Here is a 21,454-nt window from a genome sequence, read left to right as displayed (position 1 = left end):
TGACTTTGGAGATGAATTGAGGAAGGAGAGGCAGGGGAGGGAAGGCATACAGTAGCTCGCGGGGCCACTTGCAACGCAGTGCGTCTGTCCCCTCCGCCCCCGGGGTGAAGAACCGGGAGTAGAAGCGGGCGAGCTGCTTGTTGTCCCTTGACGCAAACAGGTCTACGGCCGGAGTCCCGAATCTGTCGGACATCTGGTGGAACAGGCGAGGGTCCAGTTTCCACTCCGCAGGATCTATGGTCGTCCTGCTCAGCCAGTCGGCCTGTGTGTTGTCCACTCCGGAGATATGGTCGGAGCGAAGGGATTCCAGATGGCGCTCCGCCCAGCGTCCCAGGGACTCCGCCTCTCTCATCAGTGCTCTGGATCTGGTGCCGCCCTGGCGGTTGATGTGGGCCTTGGTGGCCACATTGTCCGTCATCAGAAGCACATGTTGGCGATGGATGGGCCGGCTGAAATGGCGCAGGGCCAGGCGAGCAGCTCTCAGTTCCAGCAGGTTGATGCTGTATCTGGATTCCACTTGGGACCACTTGCCCTGAACAACCAGGGACCCCATGTGGGCTCCCCAGCCGGAGAGGCTGGCGTCTGTGGTGATGATCAACCTCTCGGGTTCCTTGAATAGGTGGCCCTTGAGGATGGCCGGAGACACCCACCAGCGGAGAGACCTCTTCACGTCCGGGGGAACTCGAATCGGCCTGGTAGAGTTGCTCCTGGATGCCCTCTGGTGCGGCAGCAGCAGCCACTGGAGAGACCTGGAATGCAGGCGGGCCCACGGCACGATGGAAATGCAGGAGATCATTTTTCCCAGCAGCTGCGACAGAAGGACCACTGGAGCCTGCCTCAAGCTCAACACCTTGTGGGTCATGGACCTTAGACCGGTCAACCTGTCTCGGGAAAGGAAAACCCTGCACAAGTTGGTATCTATCACCGCCCCCAGGTGTACAAGTCTGTTGGTTGGGGTGAGATGGCTCTTCTCTATATTTAGAGAGAAGCCGTGGTTTCTGAGGGATCTCATAGTGGTTTGGAGATCCCGAAGGGCCTGCTGCCTGGACGACGACTGGATCAGGATGTCGTCCAGGTAGCACTGGAGCCTTATGGGCCTGCGTCTTAGCTGAGCCGCCACTACCGCCAGCACTTTGGTAAACGTCCGAGGAGCGGACGAGAGGCCGAATGGAAGAGCTTTGTACTGGAAGTGGCGACCCGCATAATAGAAGCGCAGGAACTTCCTGTGCTGAGGACGGATGGGGATGTGGAGGTATGCCTCTTTGAGATCTATAGATGTGAGAAGATCTCCCTGTCGAATCCCCGCCAGAATGGACTGCAGAGACTGCATCTTGAACCTCCGGTAGGCGATATGCCTGTTGAGGTTCTTGAGGTCCAAGATGGCTCTCCACCCCCCCGAGTTCTTTGGTACCAGGAAGAGGATGGAGTAAAACCCCTTCCCCTCTTCGCCTTGGGGAACTGGTTCCACGGCCCTGATGTCCAGGAGATGACGGACTTCCTGGTCCATACGCTGCCTCTTTTGGGGGCAGGACGGGACAGGGCACCGGATGAAGGTCCGGGGGGGAAGGGACAGGAATTCTAGGGAGAGGCCTTCCCTGACTGTCTGCAGAACCCAAGCATCCTCGGTGTTCTGGGCCCAATGAGAGGCGAACAGCTGGAGGCGACCCCCGATGGGCGCCAAGCCCTGGCAGTCACTTTGACTTACGGAACGGCCTGTTGGAGGCCCCACCGCGGTTATACTTGCGGAAGCCGAACTGCTGCCTGCCTCTGTCCCGAAAAGGCGCTCTGTCTTGGGACCTGTCGCCCTGCTGGCCGAAGGACCTATTAGAGGGAGAGAAGGAAGAGGCAGAGGTGGAAGGCTCGGAGGTACGAAAGGACTGCCTCCTAGAGTAGGGAGCGGCCTTACGTTCCTGCTTTTTATTTAAAGAAGGTAGGATCTTCCTCTTGTCCTTGGACTCAATGAGGAGAGGATCCAGGGACTCGCCAAACAATTTGGACCCCTTAAAGGGGGCGGAAGCCAGTTTCCATTTGTTTTTCTGGTCCGCTTGCCAATGTCGGAGCCAGATCAGTCGACGGGAAGTTATGTTAGAACCGAGGGCCCTGGAGGCAAATTTGGTGGCATTGAGGGACGCGTCAGCGGCATACTGGGAGGCCGCGATTATTTTTGACACGTCCTGGTGGAGACGGATGTCTCCCGCCGGGAGCTTGTTTAGGAGCTCGCGCAGCCAGATCACAGAGGCCCTATTAAAAAAGGAAGCGGAAGAAGAGGCCCTGATGGCCCAGGCAGCCGCCAGATGGGTCTTGTGACACGCCTTTTCCGCCTTCTTGTCCTCCGCCTTAAGGCCTTCCAGGAGGTCGGCCGGTAGCGAGGAGTTGGAGGTGAGCGCAGCGATGGGCGGGTCGACAGTGGGAAGGGCCAGAAGGTCCTCCAACACTGGCTCCATAGTATAAAGCTTCCTATCTACCCCACTGGGAGAGGATTGCGTGGCTGGCTGAGCCCACTGGCGCTGGATTAAGTCGAGGAACAGCCCCGGGACCGGAACCAGCTCTTGCTGGGGCGCTGGCACATCAAACATGACCGCATTGGGATTAGCCGGAGGGGCATCATCCGCCGGCGCGGTCGGCTTGGGCTTGATCCCCACCCTGGTGGCAGCCTTGACCTTGTGAAGGACCGATTTAAAAAGGCTGGGCTTAAAGAGACCCGCAAAGGCGGGCGCTTCGGGGGGAAGGTCCTCGTCGTCCGAGAGGCCTAGCACCTCCGGGTCAGGGTCCTCAATGGCAGAGGCCTCGCTGACCACCGAGGATTCCAGGGAAGGATGGCGAGCACGCTTGCTTGGGGGCGGAGCTGCCTGATCGGGTTTGGGACCCCTAGGGGCCGCTGCGGTAGGACTTTTAAATTTCATGGCCTCCGTGATGCCCTTGGCAATGGCACGGGCCATTAGCTCCTGCATGCGGGGCGATAACTCCTCAGAGTCAGAATCGGGATCCAAGCCCTCTACTAGGGGGGGTGAAGCCTCACCCTGCATATCGTCTATGCTAGCATCCCCAGGGGGAGGAACCTGTTCACAGGCCCAGGAAGGGACCGGGGAAGCCGGCTCTGCAAATGACCTATTAGGGGATAGGTCCTGGGATTCCACCTCCTCGGCGAGGACCGACTGGAGATCTTCCCGGGAGGGAGGGGCTCCTGAAAGGGACTGCACCCTGTCTGCCTGGCGTCTGGCCTTCTCGAATTGCTTGTCAAGGGCCCGCTGGCGCCTTTCAGCATCCTTGGCCTCAGCTACCGAAGGGGTTCTGGAACGCTGTTTCCCAGAGCTACCCCCACCACTCTTGCCCGCACCCCCACTCCCCGAAGAGGAGGAACCCTTGCTAGGGGCCTGCGAGAGGCTCGGCCTAGCGTCTTGGGAATCGGGAGGACTGGGCAGGTCCATAGTCAATGACCACACAAGATGGAGCAAGGCTATGATAAGGCAGAAGGATAGATATAGACTGGGTGCTGTAATGGGAAACAAAACGAAATGATCGTTAAAATTGCCATATATACAATTAATCGAATCAATACTATGAAATCATCCCATGTTTCACACCAGTCGGAGGCCCAGGGGTAGGATTGGGGCCTGCACCGGGGTGCAAGGCTCCGCAGGAGAAGCAGGGAGGAGAATGACTATAGAAAAATTCTTTAGGCCTGCTCTTACTTAAGGCCTCCTCCCTGAGCCGGTATGATGACCGTTGGAATGGCACAGGAACCAGCGCCGCTCGCAAAAATAGACAAAAGGCGAAGGTGGCGATCCTAGCCCGAGAAACCCTTGCTAGGCCCTGCCACCTCCAGCGGCCTCCTGAACAACGAGGCTGATGCAAAATGGCGGCCATGGCTGGGCGCGCTATTTTCGCGCCTAAAAATGGCCGCCGCAACAGCGTGGGGCTAAGGGAGAGCGAGGGGCGAACGCGCCTCGCAATGGCGACGATCGCCCACTCCTCCCTGCGGCAGAGGTCCTCTAGCAGGCCGGGGAGCGAAAAAACTTCGACGAAAATAACAAACGAGGGGCCTGGGGAGTTAGGAACCTCGCCGCTGCAGCCGCGCCGTTTTAAACGACAAGCGGCAGGCCTCCGAAGCCGTCCCAAGAGGATCGGCTGAGGGGCACCCCCCACCACCTTCCAGCTTACCTCCTGGCCTTCAAGTGCAGATTGTACTGAAGAAAGTCGCAGAATTTAAGAGAGAAACGTCTCACGATGTTGGAGGAATAGTAGAGAAAAACTTTAAACGTAATTTGAGAGTCCAAGCCAAAAAAAAGGATCAATTTAGCTCAGAGCTCTAACTAAATACGTCCAAACGGGCTGACTGAGGAAGAATTCTGGGGGATTGAGCACACCAGGAGGAGGTGTGGCTTAAGGAAAAATAGTTCCTCAGTCCTAAGGGCAAGCAGACTGAATTAACCCATTGCTTGGACTCTCCAAGCGGTGTACAGGAAAAAAGCCTCTTTCCCAGAGAGTTGCCATCGCTCGCTATGCATCTGAGCCAAGATGGGCAAGATTGTATTTCAACAGAAAGGCACCACTGTATTGTATATACAATAGCAGAGTTGGAAGGGACTTTGGAGGTCTTCTAGTCCAACCCCCTGCCTAGGCAGGAAACCCTATACCAGCGATGGCGAAGCTTTTTTGGCTCGCGTGCCATAAATGGAGGGAGCGGAGGGGGGTTGTTTGCAGGCATGCCGCACCCATAATGCAATGCGCCCCCCCCAGTGCGCATGCATGCACTACAGGCGCAATCCCCCCATTTTTGCATGCTTTTTTCGCCCTCCCCAGGCTCCAGAGGCTTTATAGGAGCATGGGGAGGGCAAAAACAGCCTCCCCGCCCTCCCGGAAGCCCTCAGGAGGCTTCCCTGAAGCCTCCGAAGCAGTCAAAACGACCCTCCAAGCAAACCGGAAGTCACTTCCGGTTTGCTCAGAGGGTCGTTTTGAGTGCTCCGAAGGCTTCAGGGACCTTCAGGAGGCTTCCCTGAAGCCTTGGGAGCAGTCAAAACGACCCTCCAAGCAAACAGGAAGTCTGTTTGCATGCGTGCTGGCCAGCTGACAGGGCAGCGCCTCGTGTGCCCTGACAAATGGCTCGCGTGCCATAGGTTCGCCATCACTGCCCTATACCGTTTCAGACAAATGGCTATCCAACATCTCCTTAAAGACTTCTAGTGTTGGGGCATTCACAACTTCTGGAGGCAAGCTGTTCCACTGATTAATTGTTCTGTCAGGAAATCTTTCCTCAGTTCTAAGTTGCTTCTCTCCTTGATTAGTTTCCACCCATTGCTTCTTGTTCTACCCTCAGGTGCCTCGGAGAATAGTTTGATTCCCTTTTTTTTGTGGCAACCCCTGAGATATTGGAACACTGCTATCATGTCTCCCCTAGTCCTTCTTTCTATTAAACTAGACATACCCAGTTCCTGCAACCGTTCTTCATATGTTTTAGTCTCCAGTCCCCTAATCATCTTTGTTGCTCTTCTCTGCACTCTTTCTAGAGTCTCCACATCTTTTCTATATCATGGCAACCAAAACTGAATACAGTATTCCAAGTGTGGCCTTACCAAGGCATTATAAAATGGTATTAACACTTTACGTGATCTTGATTCTACCCCTCTGTTTATGCAGCCTAGAACTGTGTTGGCTTTTTTGGCAGCTGCTGCACATTGCTGGCTCATATTTAAATGGTTGTCCACTAGGACTCCAAGATCTCTCTCACAGTTACTACTATTGAGGAAGGTACCACCTATACTGTACCTGTGCATTTCGTTTTTCTTGCCTAAATGTAGAACTTTACTCTTTTCACCATTGAATTTCATTTTATTAGATAGTGCCCAATGTTCAAGCTTGTCAAGATCCTTCTGCATCTTAAGCCTGTCTTCTGGAGTGTTGGCTATTCCTGCCAGCTTGGTGTCATCTGCAAATTTGTTGAGTTTCCCCATTTATTCCCTCATCCAAATCATTGATGAAGATGTTGAAGAGTACTGGGCCTAAAACAGAGCCTTGGGGTACTCCACTGCATACTTCCCTCTATGTAGATGCAGTTCCATTGAGGACTACACGTTGAGTGTGGTTGGTCAGCCAGTTATGAATGCATCTGGTGGTGATGCTGTCCAACCCACATTCTTCTACTTTATCTAGTAGTAGGTTATGGTCTACCTTATCAAATGCTTACTGAAATCCAAGTAAACTATATTGACAGCATTCCTCTGGTCCACTAATTTTGTCACTTTGTCAAAGAATGGAATAAGATTAGTCTGGCATGATCTGTTTTTGACAAACCCATGTTGGCTTTTGCCTGTTACTTTGTTTACTTCTAGGTGTTCGCTAATTCGTTGCTTGATTATCTTTTCCAGAATCTTTCCTGGTATTGAGGTTGTAGCCAGCAGCTCCAATCACCAGCCTCAGGAAGGTTCAAATGAAATGGAGTTAAAGGGCCACTATCTAGTCCTCTTTGTCTCCCTGATTCCCCACTTGCAGCCAGCAGCTCCAACCACCAGCCTCAGGAAAGTTCAAAAATGTTATGTTCTCAGTTAAATACGTTATGTTAAATATGTTCTCAGTCGAATATGTTATGTTCTCAGTTAAAAGGCACAACACTAGGGGGTGATGTGGGTAAGAAAGTTCTTTTACGGCTGCAGAAATTATGTTGAATATACTGGAAGTATTTTATATGTATCTTATGTATCCATTTGTACCCTGCATCTTGTCAAAAGCACTGCAAATGACTTCAAAGAAATCCTATCTTTGCAGCAATCACTGAAGGCGAGGTTAGAAAGAACAGTGTTTTAGTCAATATGTGACTATTTTCATGGGGAAAACCCATGTCCTGCAGTTCCTCTCAATCTGTTGAGTTCTTTGTTGTCCATTTTAGGGTGGGAGCTCTTTTGCAGGGAAGAAAAGGAACTGAAGCATGTTTTATTTAGACAGCTCTATAAAATATTGGACATACTCTAATGCTGCCTAAAGTACTATCACATCTAAGAAGCCAATGTTCTCCCCTATGACTTAAGGGTGAGAATGGTGTATTAAATTTATTTTGGGTGGCTGATCCCAATTTTGAAAGCCAACACAGAAAAGATAGTGTTCCCTTTCCAAGTTGTTAACAATTTCTGGTAGTCTTCTAACAAGAATCATACCCAGATCCAAATCTTCTAAGCTTCCAAGCTGTAAAGATACTGTATGCTTTTGTACTATTCTCTCAACTTCTGAAAGGTTGAGAAGCCAAGCTGTTGGCAAGAGCAAGGAAATGTCAAGAAAATGAACCCATGGAAGAGACTGACCGTTGTCTTACCTGAACGGTCGTTCTCATGGCGCTGCGGAGAGTACAAGGATGGGTTAACACAGCCTGTTTGCCCATGGACTGAGTAGATTTTTCCCCTCTGGCCACGCCTCCTTTGCCTCTTCTGGCTCAGTTTTAAAAACGAGGTCTTGTCCGACGAAGACGTTCTCAGCTCACACCTGTGCAAAGATACAATCTCGGAGCTAAACAATCACCCTGGGTGGGTCTTGTACTCTCCGCAGCGCCATGAGAACGACCGTTCAGGTAAGACAACGGTCATTCTCCATAGCGCTGCTTGGAGAGTCCAAGGATGGGACATGCCCAAGCTATTGTGTCCCAGGGCGGGAAGAAGTGACATTGTCCGGAGCCTCAATAACCTTCTGCAATACTCTACGGCCAAAAGAGGCTTCGGCAGAGGCAAAGGAATCGATCTTGTAGTTTCTAATGAAAGCCGTGGGAGACGCCCACGTGGCCGCTCTGCAAATGTCCAGAATAGATGCTTGAGTCGCCCAGGCCGCGGTCGTGGCCGCGCTTCTGGTGGAATGTGCCGTTACACGAGGTGGAACCGGCTTGCCCTGAAGGTCATATGTCATCTTAATGCAAGCTCGCAGCCACCGACCTATGGTTGAAGATGACACCTTGCGACCCAGCGATCCTGGTTGAAAAGACACAAAGAAGGCCTCGGAGTGCCTGATGTCCTTAGTTCGTTTCAGGTAAATGCGGACTGCCCTTCGCACGTCCAATTTGTGCCACCTGCGCTCCTTGGAGTGTTGAGGGCTGGGACAGAAGTTCGGGAGGATAACCTCCTGAGACCTGTGAAAATGAGAATTCACCTTCGGCATGAAGGCGGGGTCTAACCGTAGGATGACCCTGTCTGGGTGGATGATGCACAGCTCTTCCTTGGCCGAGAAGGCCGCAATCTCAGATACCCTTCTGGCTGAAGTAATGGCTATGAGGAAGGCAGTCTTAAGAGTCAGATGTCGAAGAGATACCTTCCTCAAAGGTTCGAAGGGAGCCGCTGTCAATGCCTGCAGGACAAAGGGTAGGTTCCAGGTCGGGTACCTGTGCACCACCTGGGGTCGGATGTTGTAGGCCCCCTTCAAGAAGCTCTTGACCTGAGGATGGTGACTCAGGGATTGAAGTTGGTGTCTGGCTAAGATGGTGGATAATGCAGCAACCTGGCGCCTGAGAGTGGCTGGTGCCAGTCCTTTGTCCAAGCCCTCTTGTAGGAAGTCCAATAACTGAGGGATGGACGCTGCCACACTGTCAATGTCCCGTTTGCTGCACCAGGAAGAAAAGGCAGCCCAAGTCGCGTCATAAATGCGAGTAGTGGCCGGACGTCTGGAAGCTTGGATGGTTTTAATGACGTTGTCTGAGAGGCTCTGGTCCTTCAGGAGCTGCCCCTCAAGTGCCAGACGGCTAACTGCAACCATTGGGGCTCTGGATGGTTGATGGCCCCTTGACGCAAGGATACCTGGTCTGGAGGAATTCTCCACGGTTGCTCCACAGACAGATCGACCAGGTCCGCGAACCAGGATCTCCTGGGCCAATGTGGAGCCACCAGAATGAGCTCCGCCCCCTCCTTCAGCAGCTTGTAGATCACCTGTGGGATCAGAGGGAAGGGCGGAAACGCGTATAGAAGCCCTGGAGGCCAGCTGGACCTCAGGGCATCCGTCCCCTCCGCTTGTGCTGACTTGTAGCGGGAGAAGAACCGCTGGAGCTGTGTGTTTGCCGCCGAGGCAAACAGGTCGACCTGTGGGAGACCAAACCTCCTTACCACCTGTGCGAACAGGTCCGGATGAAGTTGCCACTCCGAGTTGTCGATGGTCTGACGACTCAACCAATCCGCACTCACATTGCTGGTTCCGGAGATGTGATCCGCCCTCAGCGACACTAAGTGGATCTCTGCCCATCGTCCTATGGCCTCCGCCTCTGACATGAGTCTTTTGGAGTGGGTCCCTCCTTGTCGGTTCACGTGAGCCTTTGTGGCCACATTGTCGGTCAGTAGCAGAACGTGGTGCCCCTTCAGCTGTTCTGCAGATCTCTTCAGCGCAAGCCGGGCTGCCCTGAGTTCTAGCCAATTGATGCTCCGGGCTGCCTCCGCGCTGGACCACCTGCCTTGCGCCAGCTGACCTTGGCAATGCGCCCCCCCAACCATAGAGACTGGCGTCGGTCGTTACCACGATCCTGTCGGGTTCTCTGAATAGGCAGCCCTTCTCCACTGCTCGAGACTGCCACCAACTCAGAGACCGAGTCACTCTTGGTGGGATGCGAACTCTCCTGGTGGAGTTGCTGATCTTTGCTCTTTGCATTGGAAGTAAGAACCATTGCAGTTCCCTTGCATGAAGGCGTGCCCAGGGAACTATGTTGAGGCAAGAAATCATGATCCCTAACAGTTGGGATAGCTGCACTACCTGCCAGGACCTGTTCCTGCGACACGACCGGATCCTGCTCCTGAGGTTGCGGATTCTTTCCGGAGACAGGGACACCTGGCAAGATACTGAGTCTATTATGGCGCCCAGGTGTTGTATGCGTGTGGCAGGAGTCAGGTTGCTTTTTTCCATGTTTACAGAAAAACCGTGGTCCTGTAAGGTGTGAACTGTGACGCTTACATCTCTCACCGCTTGCTGATGAGTCCTTGAGTGGATGATGATGTCGTCCAGATAGCACTCCAGGCGGACTGGAAGCTTGCGCAGGTGGGCCGCCACAGCTGCAAGAAGCTTCGTGAACGTTCTGGGTGCAGAAGAAAGTCCGAACGGAAGCGCCCTGTATTGGAAGTGCTTTCCGTTGTAACACAAGCGCAGGAACTTCCTGTGTGCAGGATGGATGGGCACATGCAGGTACGCCTCCTTGAGATCGATGGAGGTGAGCAGATCCCCTTGTCGCATGCAGCTTAGGATCGACTGAAGAGACTGCATTTTGAAGCGCTTGTAGGCCAGATGTCTGTTCAGGCGCTTCAGATCTAAAATGGCCCTCCACCCCCCTGAATTCTTGGGGACCAGGAAGAGAATGGAATAGAACCCCCTCCCTTCCTGTTCTGGAGGAACTGCCTCTATTGCATTGATCTGCAGAAGATGATCTATCTCTGCCTGCATGAGAGCCCTCTTTACAGGGTTCTTGGATAGTGGGCAGCGAACAAAGGTCCGCGGAGGAGAGGATAGAAACTCCAAGGTTAGACCCCTCCTGATGGTATTTAAGACCCACTTGTCCGAGGTTGTTTCCTCCCAAAGGTCTGCATAGAATTGCAGGCGGCCCCCGATGGGAGGAGACCCCAGACGGTCACTTCCCACGTCTAAACTGACGGTTGTGGGATCCCCCACGAAAGGGCTTCCGAAAGGACCCCTGATTGGATTGTCTGCCCCTGGAAGAAAAGTTGTTTCGTTCCTGGGACCTGTCAGAGGACTGGTTAAACTGTCTTTGGGAGGAATATGAAGAGGAGGAGGCCTGGGCACCTTCCTGTGCCCGAAAGGCCTGTTTCCTGAACGAGCCCTGACCTTTCCTGTCATGCTTCCTGAAGGTGGAAGGAAGGACCTTCCTCTTATCCTTTGTCTCAATTAGGAATTTCTCTAGGGAATCCCCAAAGAGGTTCTCTCCCTTGAATGGAGCTGAAGCCAGCTTCCACTTAGCCTTCATGTCCGCCTGCCAGTGCCGAAGCCAAAGCAGGCGGCGAGAAGTTATGTTGGACGCTAGTGCCCTGGAGGCGAATTTCGCTGCATGCAGGGATGCATCAGAGGCATATTCCACAGCCGTAATGATCTTGTTAAGATCATGTCGCCAACAAGATGCTTCAGATGGGGGCTGAGATCTGAGTTGGTGCAGCCATAATAGGGATGCCCTCGTAAAGAACGAGGCAGAAGTGGAGGTTTTGATCGCCCAGGCAGCCGCCTGGTGCGTTTTGAGACAAGCCTTTTCTGCCTTCTTATCCTCTGCCTTTAACCCTTCTAATAACTCGGCCGGGAGATTAGAATTAGAGGTCAGAGAGACCATAGGGGCATCCACTTCTGGAGGTTTCAATACATCCTCCAGCCTAGGTTCTAATGGATACAGTGATTTGTCTGCGCCACTGGGGTTGGCCAGGGTACCTGGCTGTGCCCATTGGCGCTGGATAACTTCCATGAACATGTCAGGGACTGGTATCAGTTCTGGGTCAGGGGTTGTTTCGCTGAACAGCCCTGCCATGAGGTCCTGGGAAGTAGAGGGGACTTCCTTGTCCTTAGGTTTGGCACCAAGCTCAGTAGAGGCTCTGGCCTTGTGTAAGATGGACTTGAATAAGGCTGGCTTAAAGAGACCAGTGAAGGAGGGCTTGTCTGGAGGCATATCCTCATCCTCCGAGAGAGCAAAGTCCTCAGCAGTCTCCTCCTCCCACGTAGACACCTCTGTGGTGATAGAAGTGCCCGGGGAATCAAGTACTCTGGTCCTCTTTTCCCCCAGGGGGCGAGCAGGCCTAGAGGCCTTGCCACCCCTGCCTTCCTGTAGCCTCATGGCTTCTACCACACCCTGGGAAATAGCCTGCATGATGAGATCCCTCATCTCTGCTGACATAGCTGGGCCCTTGTCCTCTGCAGGCCTGGATTGGGCATAGGCCTGTCCCCTGGCACCCGTAGGAGGATCTCTCTGATCCTCTGCATGAAAACAGCATTGAAAGGAGGGGATATCCTCCCTGACTGAAGAGCTAGGAGAACCTGGATAACCCAGAGAGGCTGCAGGGGATCCTGACATGGAATCCCTATCACAGAAGGATGGGGATTTATCCCCCATTTCCTCCCCCTGCTCTATCTCCCTCTGGATGGGTGGGGAAGGAACTGGCCCAGCCTCACTTGGTAAGGGTGCAGAGGGAACCTGGGGCCTAGCAGACTTGTCCTTTAGGGAGTCCTGCCCCTTGTCCCCTTGAATTTTGGGGGCCTTGCTCCCAGCTGAAGAGTGGGAAGCTTTCCCCCCAGCGCCCTTGTTTCCCTTTCTCCCCTGGCTTGAGGGATCTGGCCTACTGCGCTTTGCAGATGGCCCTGCCAGCTCCTCCCTTCGCTCCAAACCTTCATCAGCCATCCTTGGTTGATCCTGAGTCGAAGAGGTCGCTGCTGTGGGAAGGGCAGTGGACGCTGGCCCGATGGCTCCAGAAGCGTCTGCAGATTCAGTTGGGAGGCTGGATCAGGCACCAGGACACTCCTTGCCGCTTCCCCTTAGTTGGCTGGGGAACTTCAGGCTTGCTGGAGACCCAGGCAAGCCCTCGCAATCCTCTGCGGCTGTCTGCTTGAGGCGGAGAGCTCTGCTGCTTGCTGCTGCTTCCGGACAGTAAAAAAGTCTCCAAAAAATGGCCGCCGGTTCTTCTGCGCGCCAAAAGCCTCACTTAAGGGCCAGGCGCTTCCCATTGGCTGCAGCCAAAAAGCGCACCAAAGCAGCGCTTTTCAAAATGGCCGCCGCTCTCCCGATCGGCAAAAGACGCCGTTTGGAGAAGCAAGGGCTTTTTTAAAAGCCTCTCCTCCAAAACGACCAGGGAAACACGGGGATTGCCGTCCTTCCCTGCGTTCGCCAGCAGACGCCAGACGAGCGGCCTCGCTTGTTCCCCCAGCTGCGACTAAGCAGCTGTGGAACCGATCGCTGCCTCAGCCTTACTTAGGTAAATCCTCTTCTTGGTAAAAAAATAGAAAAAAGGAAAATAAAAAATCAAAATAATAAAACCTGGGGGAAAATCCTAATAACAACTAAATATCAACACATAAAAAACTCTAAAATTACTATTGGAGAACCCAGCCTATTTGCTCAAAGCTGAGTGTTCCCCAAACTCGTCCTATCGGGCGGACTGAGTTTTTAAAACTGAGCCAGAAGAGGCAAAGGAGGCGTGGCCAGAGGGGAAAAATCTACTCAGTCCATGGGCAAACAGGCTGTGTTAACCCATCCTTGGACTCTCCAAGCAGCGCTATGGAGAATGGTGCAGGCACAATCTGAGGAATGAGTGGAGTCAGGAATGGTTGTGCTCAGCTCCAGATGCTATCTGCTATCTGGGGCAAGGGAGATGTTCACACAGAGTACCAGATAATGCAAGATGGTAGCTATTGCCAATACTTCCCTTCTCTAAACAAGAAAGTAAATGGACGCTACTCTTTGTTCTGCTTTCCATTGGAGAAGAAAGGCCCCAAAGTCCTTCTGAACAATAGTGTTCTCTTACCCTGGATCTCTCACGAAAGAGAAAGGAAGTGGTAATATTAGGATTATTTTGGATAACATACTGAGGGTGGAATGTGATTTAAGTCAGCTGCACGAGAGTAAAAGCATAATCACAAATGTCACTAATAATAACTTTGTATTAAATTTATAGGATTTATATTTTTACTATTCTCCCCTAGATCATGTTTTGCTATCCATTCCTCCCATCCCCTACACTTCTCCTTCTCAAATACAAAACTTAAGGCAACATTCTTGCATTTGTGATGCTGTTTATTATTAGATGCATTTTTTTCTACTGCTACTACTACAAACCTGAGGTAAATTCCGCTGCTACATATAATATACTACAGTAGCCTTATATATACTCTATTGCTGAATTCAAACTATAGAATAATAAACCAATCCTCTTTTTTTGTTTTGGAGGGTTTTTTGGTACTATTTGAGGAACTACATAAGAGCAAAAAAAAGTAACATAGAAATGTCTTAACAAAGGTTTACAAATCTTATAGAGGTTATAATTTCCAATATAACATAGTTAACTATAAATAATTTAATATATTGCTTTAACAAGCTAAAAATCACTATTCAACTGTAAGAATGAATATTGAGAACTAAAGTTATAGTTCCCCAACAATTTATAGATAAATCCTAAATTTCTGTTGTAAACATTTCAAATTCAGTCAGAAACAAGTGGTCCTCAGTTAACAATAATAACAGGGACGGGGAACACCATTGCTGATATGATTGTAAAGCTGTATAAAATGGCCAGGCTGAGCCCGAGGGAGAGGTCAAGTGCATCATCAGTCTTGAGTCCCTTTGTGCCCACAAGAGATCTAAATCCAGCTCACCTTGAATTCCGTTGACTTTTATTTACTGCCAATTTACTTTGACAGTTAATAGTTCAGATTTAGCGTGTGATAAACCTACATATTCATTTGAACTGCCTGGACTCCTGTTTTCCTGTGCTTGACAAAAGCATGACATCAAATTACTGTGTTGACTTACAACTTGTTCCAGTTGTGGTCATTAGGAGAATCCAACATGGTTGTTAGGCGCAATGTCACCTGATTGCCATTTGCAATCACTTGCCGACTTCCCCCATTGGAACTGGCAGCGAAGGTTTCAAATAGTGATGATGTGACTGCAGGATGTTGTGTCCATTCTAAGTGTGGGCTGGTTGCAAGCATCTGAATTGTGATCATGTGACTGTCAGGTTGCTATGATGGGTCACAACTTTGAGGACCAGCTAGAAGTCTCCTTGTTCAGCATTGCTAATTTTGAATGGTTGTTGAACAAACAGTTGTTAACTGAGGACTATGTGTACCACAATATTCCCTCTTGCAATATTGCGTTTTGTTTTCTACAAATCAGGTAGACTAATTCATTGTGAAGTAAAGCTCAGAAGATTTGATTTTCATCTTGTTAATAATTAAATCTTGCAACCTAAACAAATTATTAAATCTCCAGTGAATACATTTCTTAGTGGTTTTTTCTGCATAGAAATAAACAGCAAAAGAAAAGAAAAGAAAATCTGGGCTTATTTTTGTTCTGCATTTACACCAAGTATTCAGTACATTAATTATTTTGCATGATCCCTTGTGAATGGTTTATTACTGTTTGTTTCAGCCTAAAGATATTTATGCAATGCATCTAGAACTCCCGTCCCATTTTTAGAGGTAGGGAACCAGGAGATACAAGCCACTTTGAAATCCATGTTAAACAGCCAGCATAATAATACTATTTATAGTCCAGAACCACAAGTCCATCTCACTTTTGAATCCTGTAAAATCTTTAATTTAATCTAATTTAAATTCTTTACTGGGCCACACACAGTTCATTATTTATTATGCCAGTCAATAGACAGAAGTAGGTAAAACATTCTAGCCAGTTTTTATAGCAGAGTGGAATACATACAGAAAGATGAAATCTTGGGGTGAGCACTATTTCATTATAACTGCAGCTATAGTCAGTTACAGGACACTAAAGCCATTTGATTAAAGGATGTCATTCCCAACCAAGGCTGTGCTTTCAGACCAGTTTAGAAAAGTATGCACTGATAAGCATAGCCATAATATATTCCGTTCAGTTCCATTCCTAGGTCTCTCACATTTGTTAGCAAAACAGACAATTAGGCCTGCTATCATTTATTCTAATGCGGGTATACTGCTCTTCTGGATTTTATCCCTAGTCTTGGGTTATAAGAAAGTCTAGATATAAATTGATCAAGGAAATGAAGCTTTATTATCAAGTGTAGAAGTGATACATTGATTCCGCAAAGCAGAAAAATAAATAAGGGGGAGATGAAATACAAACATAGAAGAAAGGTGGCTGTCTCCTCTCCCCACAGCTATGAAGTTATTAGTTTAGTATCATTTGCCCATTTGCACTATTAAAAGGGTCTTTTCTGAACTACATCAGTGTTTTCATTTTCCTACCAAGAACAAAATATTGGAACATGGACAGGAACGGACTTACTTATCCAAAACTGAAATGCAGACTGAGAGGACCATCAGGCTTTGTTATTCTGCAGTTAGGATGGTTTTCGAACCACTTTAGGATTTTTACGTGGATTTAGAAGTGTTTGTGGGATGGCAATATTTACAGTGAGTAATGCTCTGATCCCCAAGTGGAAACTTTCACTCCAGTCAAAATGGCAGCATTTGGTTTCTTATATGAAGTAATTTGATTTGAAACTCAACTGGAATGGTTATTAATGTTCCAAAATTTACTAACTCACCTGATATCCATACTGTTAACAGATACAATAGATTCAGCCTTACCAGGTAGACCAGACAGGAAACACGAGATACACTAATTCTACTTTCTTGCAAATTTGAAAGTACAATTTTCCCACTGTCATTTTTATAGCTCAAGAATTTAGAATTCCTTTCTAAGCTTCTTGCTCTATCCACTATGCAGTTGCGGGTTACCCTGTCTCTTATTTGACTATTCCTAGGCAGCATCTATTCTCCCAAGCTCTTTCCCACATACCGTGTTTGTGTTTGTGTGTGTATGTGTGCGCACACAACAAAAATTTTTAAAGGACTACTTTAAACGTTAACTGTGCCAACACCAAAGACATCATTGTTGGAACATGCAAGTAAATGCACAAGAGAAGAAGCCATAGATAATCTAGTCATCATCAATGGTCAAAAAAACACAACAGCCAAAATTCCAAGTAAGGAAATATGGGGAAGGGGCAAGTGGAGGCAGACTGGCAATAGAAGAACCAGAGGATTGTTGTAAAGGGATAATAGAAAGGGGGAAAAAAGAAGGATATCACAGTGAAATTATACCCCGTTTCTGCTATTTTCCCAAATCCCTGACCCAGATCTCAAGACATACATTCAACTTGCAGTTAAGTGTGACAGCTACAAACAGAGATTCCAAGTCCTAATCTGGATCATTTATACAGCTCATGAGAGTTTAAAGAAATGCATCTAGATTATTTCAGTAGCCTATACAACACCTCTGTTAGGAAAGGTTCCCATGTTGCAGATTTGGATGGATGAGGGCCAGTTTTTATGTCATGTTTATTTAGACTTATGGTTAAGTATGAATGCATTTGCTTGCTACTGCCAATTCTTCCTTCTCTCTCCCACCCACACTTCCAACCAATATGACTAGCAAACAGCCATATTTGGGTAATGTACTGCTTAGTGTACGATGCAGTACATATATTACTTCCAGACTCAATCAGCCAGAGAACATAACCATAAATAAATCTACCACAGGCCATAACTATATTGTCTGGTTGGCTGAGACTGCGCATAGTGTATGTCTTACTCTCAGATATATATTACACCAACTTTTTACAATCTGTGTGCCTTCCAGATGTATGGACTAATTCCTCCAATTCCCTTTGGCTGAGCTGTCACACAAACATCTGGAGAGTGAAGAAAGCTAGGAAAAATTGTAGTAAGCCTTATACCTGGGAGGAGAAATCAGCAACTGTCATAAGACGTGTTCCATGCTTAATCATAAGACTAAGTAAATACAATGTGCAAATACAGTCAAAGAACCTCTTTATGCCAGGTTAGTGTTAAGTATGAAGTGTTAAATGTTAGTGTTAATATTGCTTCTAGTGAACTACAATTCACGCATCTTCCCTAATGTTGGCCAGCATCTTATTTTTCTTTGATTTAATTTTGATATTTCAGTTACAAAAAAAGTGGCCTGATCAGAGTTAGTTTCTCTGCATACACAGTGCCTAAGCCTCTTCCATTATCTGTGCCGTCCCCATTTTGTGATCCTCCCATGCAGTCACCAGGTGTTCATGTGCAAGTGTATATTTATGAAAATAGAGCAAACAACAATTACAATTTGTATCAGATCCACTTTGTGGTCACTCCTTCACATTCCTCCTTTCAGAAGCCAGAAAACGAGGTAGAATGTTAGTAACCAATTAGCTCCCTTTGACTAGATTCACCGAAGCAAGTTAACTCTAGGTTGTGTACATATTGTGTGAGCTAATGCAGACAAGAACTCTTGCAACAGCCACTAAATTCAAGACTGGGAACCAGACTCTACAGATCAATTAACAAACTTTACATTTTTCATTCTGCAATGTCATACTATTAAGCAAACAGTTACAAGGCAGAACTTATGTTCTTAAGTAACCAATTGTTCAGAGACTTCAAATAAAGAAGCCACAATAATCCCAATGCCTATTGCAATGCATGACAATTTTAGACTTAAGGACTTGTTTCTTCCATCAAGTTGCTCTCCATTCTCATTTTTCCAATGATTTAGAATCTGGACAGGGATTCAGCACATAATACCAGGAAAGCAAGTGTTCAAAATATGGACATTGTGTTATGGAATAAATGCCAACTGTTGCCCTCCAAATGTATTGAACTATAGCATCTATTTGCATTAGCCAAGCATGATGGAACTTAACATGCCAGGTAGAAAACACAGAGCAAAGAGATAATTAAACAGGGATATCTTAATTCCAGATAATATGTTCAGAAGTTTAAAAAAAAGAAGAGGAGGAAGATGTGAATGGAGCAATGATGTGTGCAATATTTTTTTAAAGAAAAATCTTTGGTTATTTTTACATAAAAGCCCTAAGCGTTGGCATTCAAAGTAACTCTGGAGTATTTAGTTCACAGCAATAGACTCGGTAAACACAAACAACCAATATTCCACCAAAGACTTCATGGAAGATTGATAGCTAATTGTTGAGTATTTGGAAGCTAACCAATAAAATATACCCCCCACCCCCAAAGAAAACTTATTTTTGAAAGTAAAGTGATAACATGCCTTAAATAATCTTCAAACCTCCTTCTCTCATGTTATGAACTGGTTACATAATCCATGCATATGGAAGTGGGCTAGAATCCATCTCCTGGTTGTACAGATGATGGTTGTATGAATGATGCTGGCTAAGGAATTCTAGGAGTTCACACATCTTAAAGTTGCTGAGATTGAGAAGACTGATTTGTACTAGATTATTTCTATTTCTATTTTTTTCCTGAGTAGTTCTGCCTAAAGATTTTGTTGAAAGAAACTAACTGACAAAATGCTGAGAGTATGAATGTGTATCAGAAGAAATATAATAAATAATTGAAGATATATTCATTGTTACTCAGTTGTCATAATTATGTACTGCACTGTCAGTGATCACACACCAAATAGCTAAGTAATACAAACACATTATATTACCTGAAAGGTATGCAACTTTCTCCTTGAGGATTGGAAGGACTTCCATAGCTTTCATTTCATCATTTTTACGAAATCCTGAAGACAAAAACAAAATGGATATTAAGTCCAGTTGCACAGGGACAGTATCATTATTTTAGGATCTTATTCTTTATAGTGTTGCGGGCAGGATGTATTTTTGTTTCACACATCTAAGAATAGAAAAAATGCTGATCATTTAAATTGTCAAAAAAAAGTTTTCAGGGAATTTGAAAACCTGGATACACTGAGTATACTTTGCAACATCGCAACATGAAATACAATCATTTTAAAGGTGCACACTAAATATATATAAGTAGTCCTCATTTTACCTACTGTCTCTTCAGCAAAAGTTTGAAGTTATGACAGTACTGCAAAAGGGGACTTATGATCTGTCTTTGAAGTTGTGACCCTCGCAGCATCCCCTTGGTCACATGATTGAGATTTGGCTGCTTGGCAACTGGTGTGTGTTTACAATAATCACAATCCCTTACAGTCACCTGATTGCCATTTGCCACCTTCAGAGCCAGCTTCTGACAAGCAAAGTCAAGGGGGAATCTGGCAAGGAGTCACAAGTTGTGGTCACATGACATTGTGATTAACAACCATGGATGATTCCCTAAACAAGCGCAGTCAGAACTGACATCATAAGTTGATGCAGTCATGTGATGTTTTGCTTTATGACCACATTGCTTAGTGACAGAGTTGTCAATCCTAATTGTGGCCAGTAAGTAAAGACTACCTGTATACATATTGTAAAAATCAGTGGCAACCATTTGAAAAGAACGTTGGTCTTACCTGAACGTTTTTTTCTGGAGTAGTGGAGGGAGGGGTCACAGCAGGGTTTAACACAGCCTGATTGGTCCATTTGACTGAGAGAAAACTTCTTAACCTTCGCCTTCTCCCGTTGGTTCCCAGTTTCCGCGATGTCACGGCCAACAACTGCAAGTCAAACACAAACAAGAACAAGCCCCCCCGGGGCCCCCCGATTCTACACCTCCCGGACCCTGTCTAACTAACTAACTAGGGCGGGAAATGTGACCCCTCCCTCCACTACTCCAGAAAAAAACGTTCAGGTAAGACCAACGTTCTTTTTCCAGTAGAGTGGAGGGAGGGGTCACAGCAGGGACATACCCACGCTACGTCCCCGGGCGGGCCGACTGGGTCCCAGGTGAAGAATCGGCCACCACCCTCTGAAGGACCCTCCGGCCAAAGGATGCCTCAGCCGAGGCAAAAGTATCCAAACGATAGTGCCTAATAAAAGGTGTGGGGGAAGCCCAGGCCGCCGCCCTACAAATATCTTCGAAAGGTGCCCTGGTGGCCCAAGCCGCCGAAGTAGCCGCACTGCGGGTGGAGTGCGCAGTGATCCCCGATGGGGGAGTCTTCCCAGAAGCCCCGTAAGCCTCAACTATGGCCAACCTAATCCATCGTCCGATGGTGGAAGAAGACACCTTACATCCTAACGAGCCTGGACGAAAGGAAACAAATAACGCTTCCGTCCTCCTAATGCCCTCAGTTCGCTTTAGGTAAATGCGAACAGCCCGGCGAACGTCCAGCTTATGCCACACCAACTCCCGCTCTCTCGAGGGATTGGGACAAAAATTCGGGAGCACGACCTCCTGGGCCCTGTGAAACTGTGAATTCACCTTCGGAATGAACGAAGGATCCAAGCGAAGGACCACCCTGTCCTGGTGTATTACACACAGGTCACTGCGTGAAGAAAGGGCCCCCAACTCTGAAATGCGCCTGGCCGATGTAATGGCCACTAAAAACACCACCTTAAGGGTAAGCAGACGCATGTGTACCGTCCTAAGTGGTTCGAACGGGGAGCTCGTCAGAGCCTGGAGAACCAGGGTCAGATCCCAGGTTGGAAACCTATGAACCGGAGGCGGACGGATGTTAGCCGCCCCCTTCAGAAAACGCTTAATCAGTGGAGACCGGGAAAGGACGGGGGAACCCTCCCCCCCCAGAATGGTGGCCAAAGCCGCCACTTGACGCCGGAGCGTATTATGCGACAAGCCATCCTCCAACCCCTTCTGGAGGAACTCCAACACGTTTGGGACGGTAGCCCTAGAAGGATCCAACCCCAAAGGAATGCACCACTTCGCAAACGCTTTCCATGTGGCATTGTAAATTCTAACCGTGGACGGCCTCCTAGACGCCTCTAAGGTGGCTATGACTCCTGACGAAAGTCTCTGCCCCCTCAGGATCCTCCGTTCAAGAGCCAGGCGGTCAGATGGAGCCACTGAGGCCCTGGGTGATGCAAAGCCCCCTGACTCAGAACGACCTCCCCCGGGGGAATCCTCCAGGGGTCTGCTA

At 48.3% G+C, this 21,454-nt stretch overlaps 1 protein-coding gene across 3 annotated transcripts in view; it reads right to left on the bottom strand.

Annotated features, from left to right (window-relative positions):
- TRIO (trio Rho guanine nucleotide exchange factor) overlaps positions 1-21,454 on the bottom strand; it is a 292,427-nt gene that overhangs the window by 177,204 nt on the left and 93,769 nt on the right. For all 3 annotated transcript variants that reach the window (XM_081950510.1, XM_081950507.1, XM_081950508.1), the window contains exon 2: positions 19,121-19,195. In XM_081950510.1, the coding sequence (XP_081806636.1) occupies positions 19,121-19,195 (75 nt within the window). The remainder of the gene's footprint in view (positions 1-19,120; positions 19,196-21,454) is intronic.

Source organism: Natrix helvetica, assembly GCF_964273705.1.
Source record: "Natrix helvetica genome assembly, chromosome: 4".
Lineage (NCBI taxonomy): Eukaryota > Metazoa > Chordata > Lepidosauria > Squamata > Natricidae > Natrix > Natrix helvetica.
Note: the sequence above shows the minus strand (reverse complement) of the source record. Positions and strands in the feature narration are given on the sequence as shown.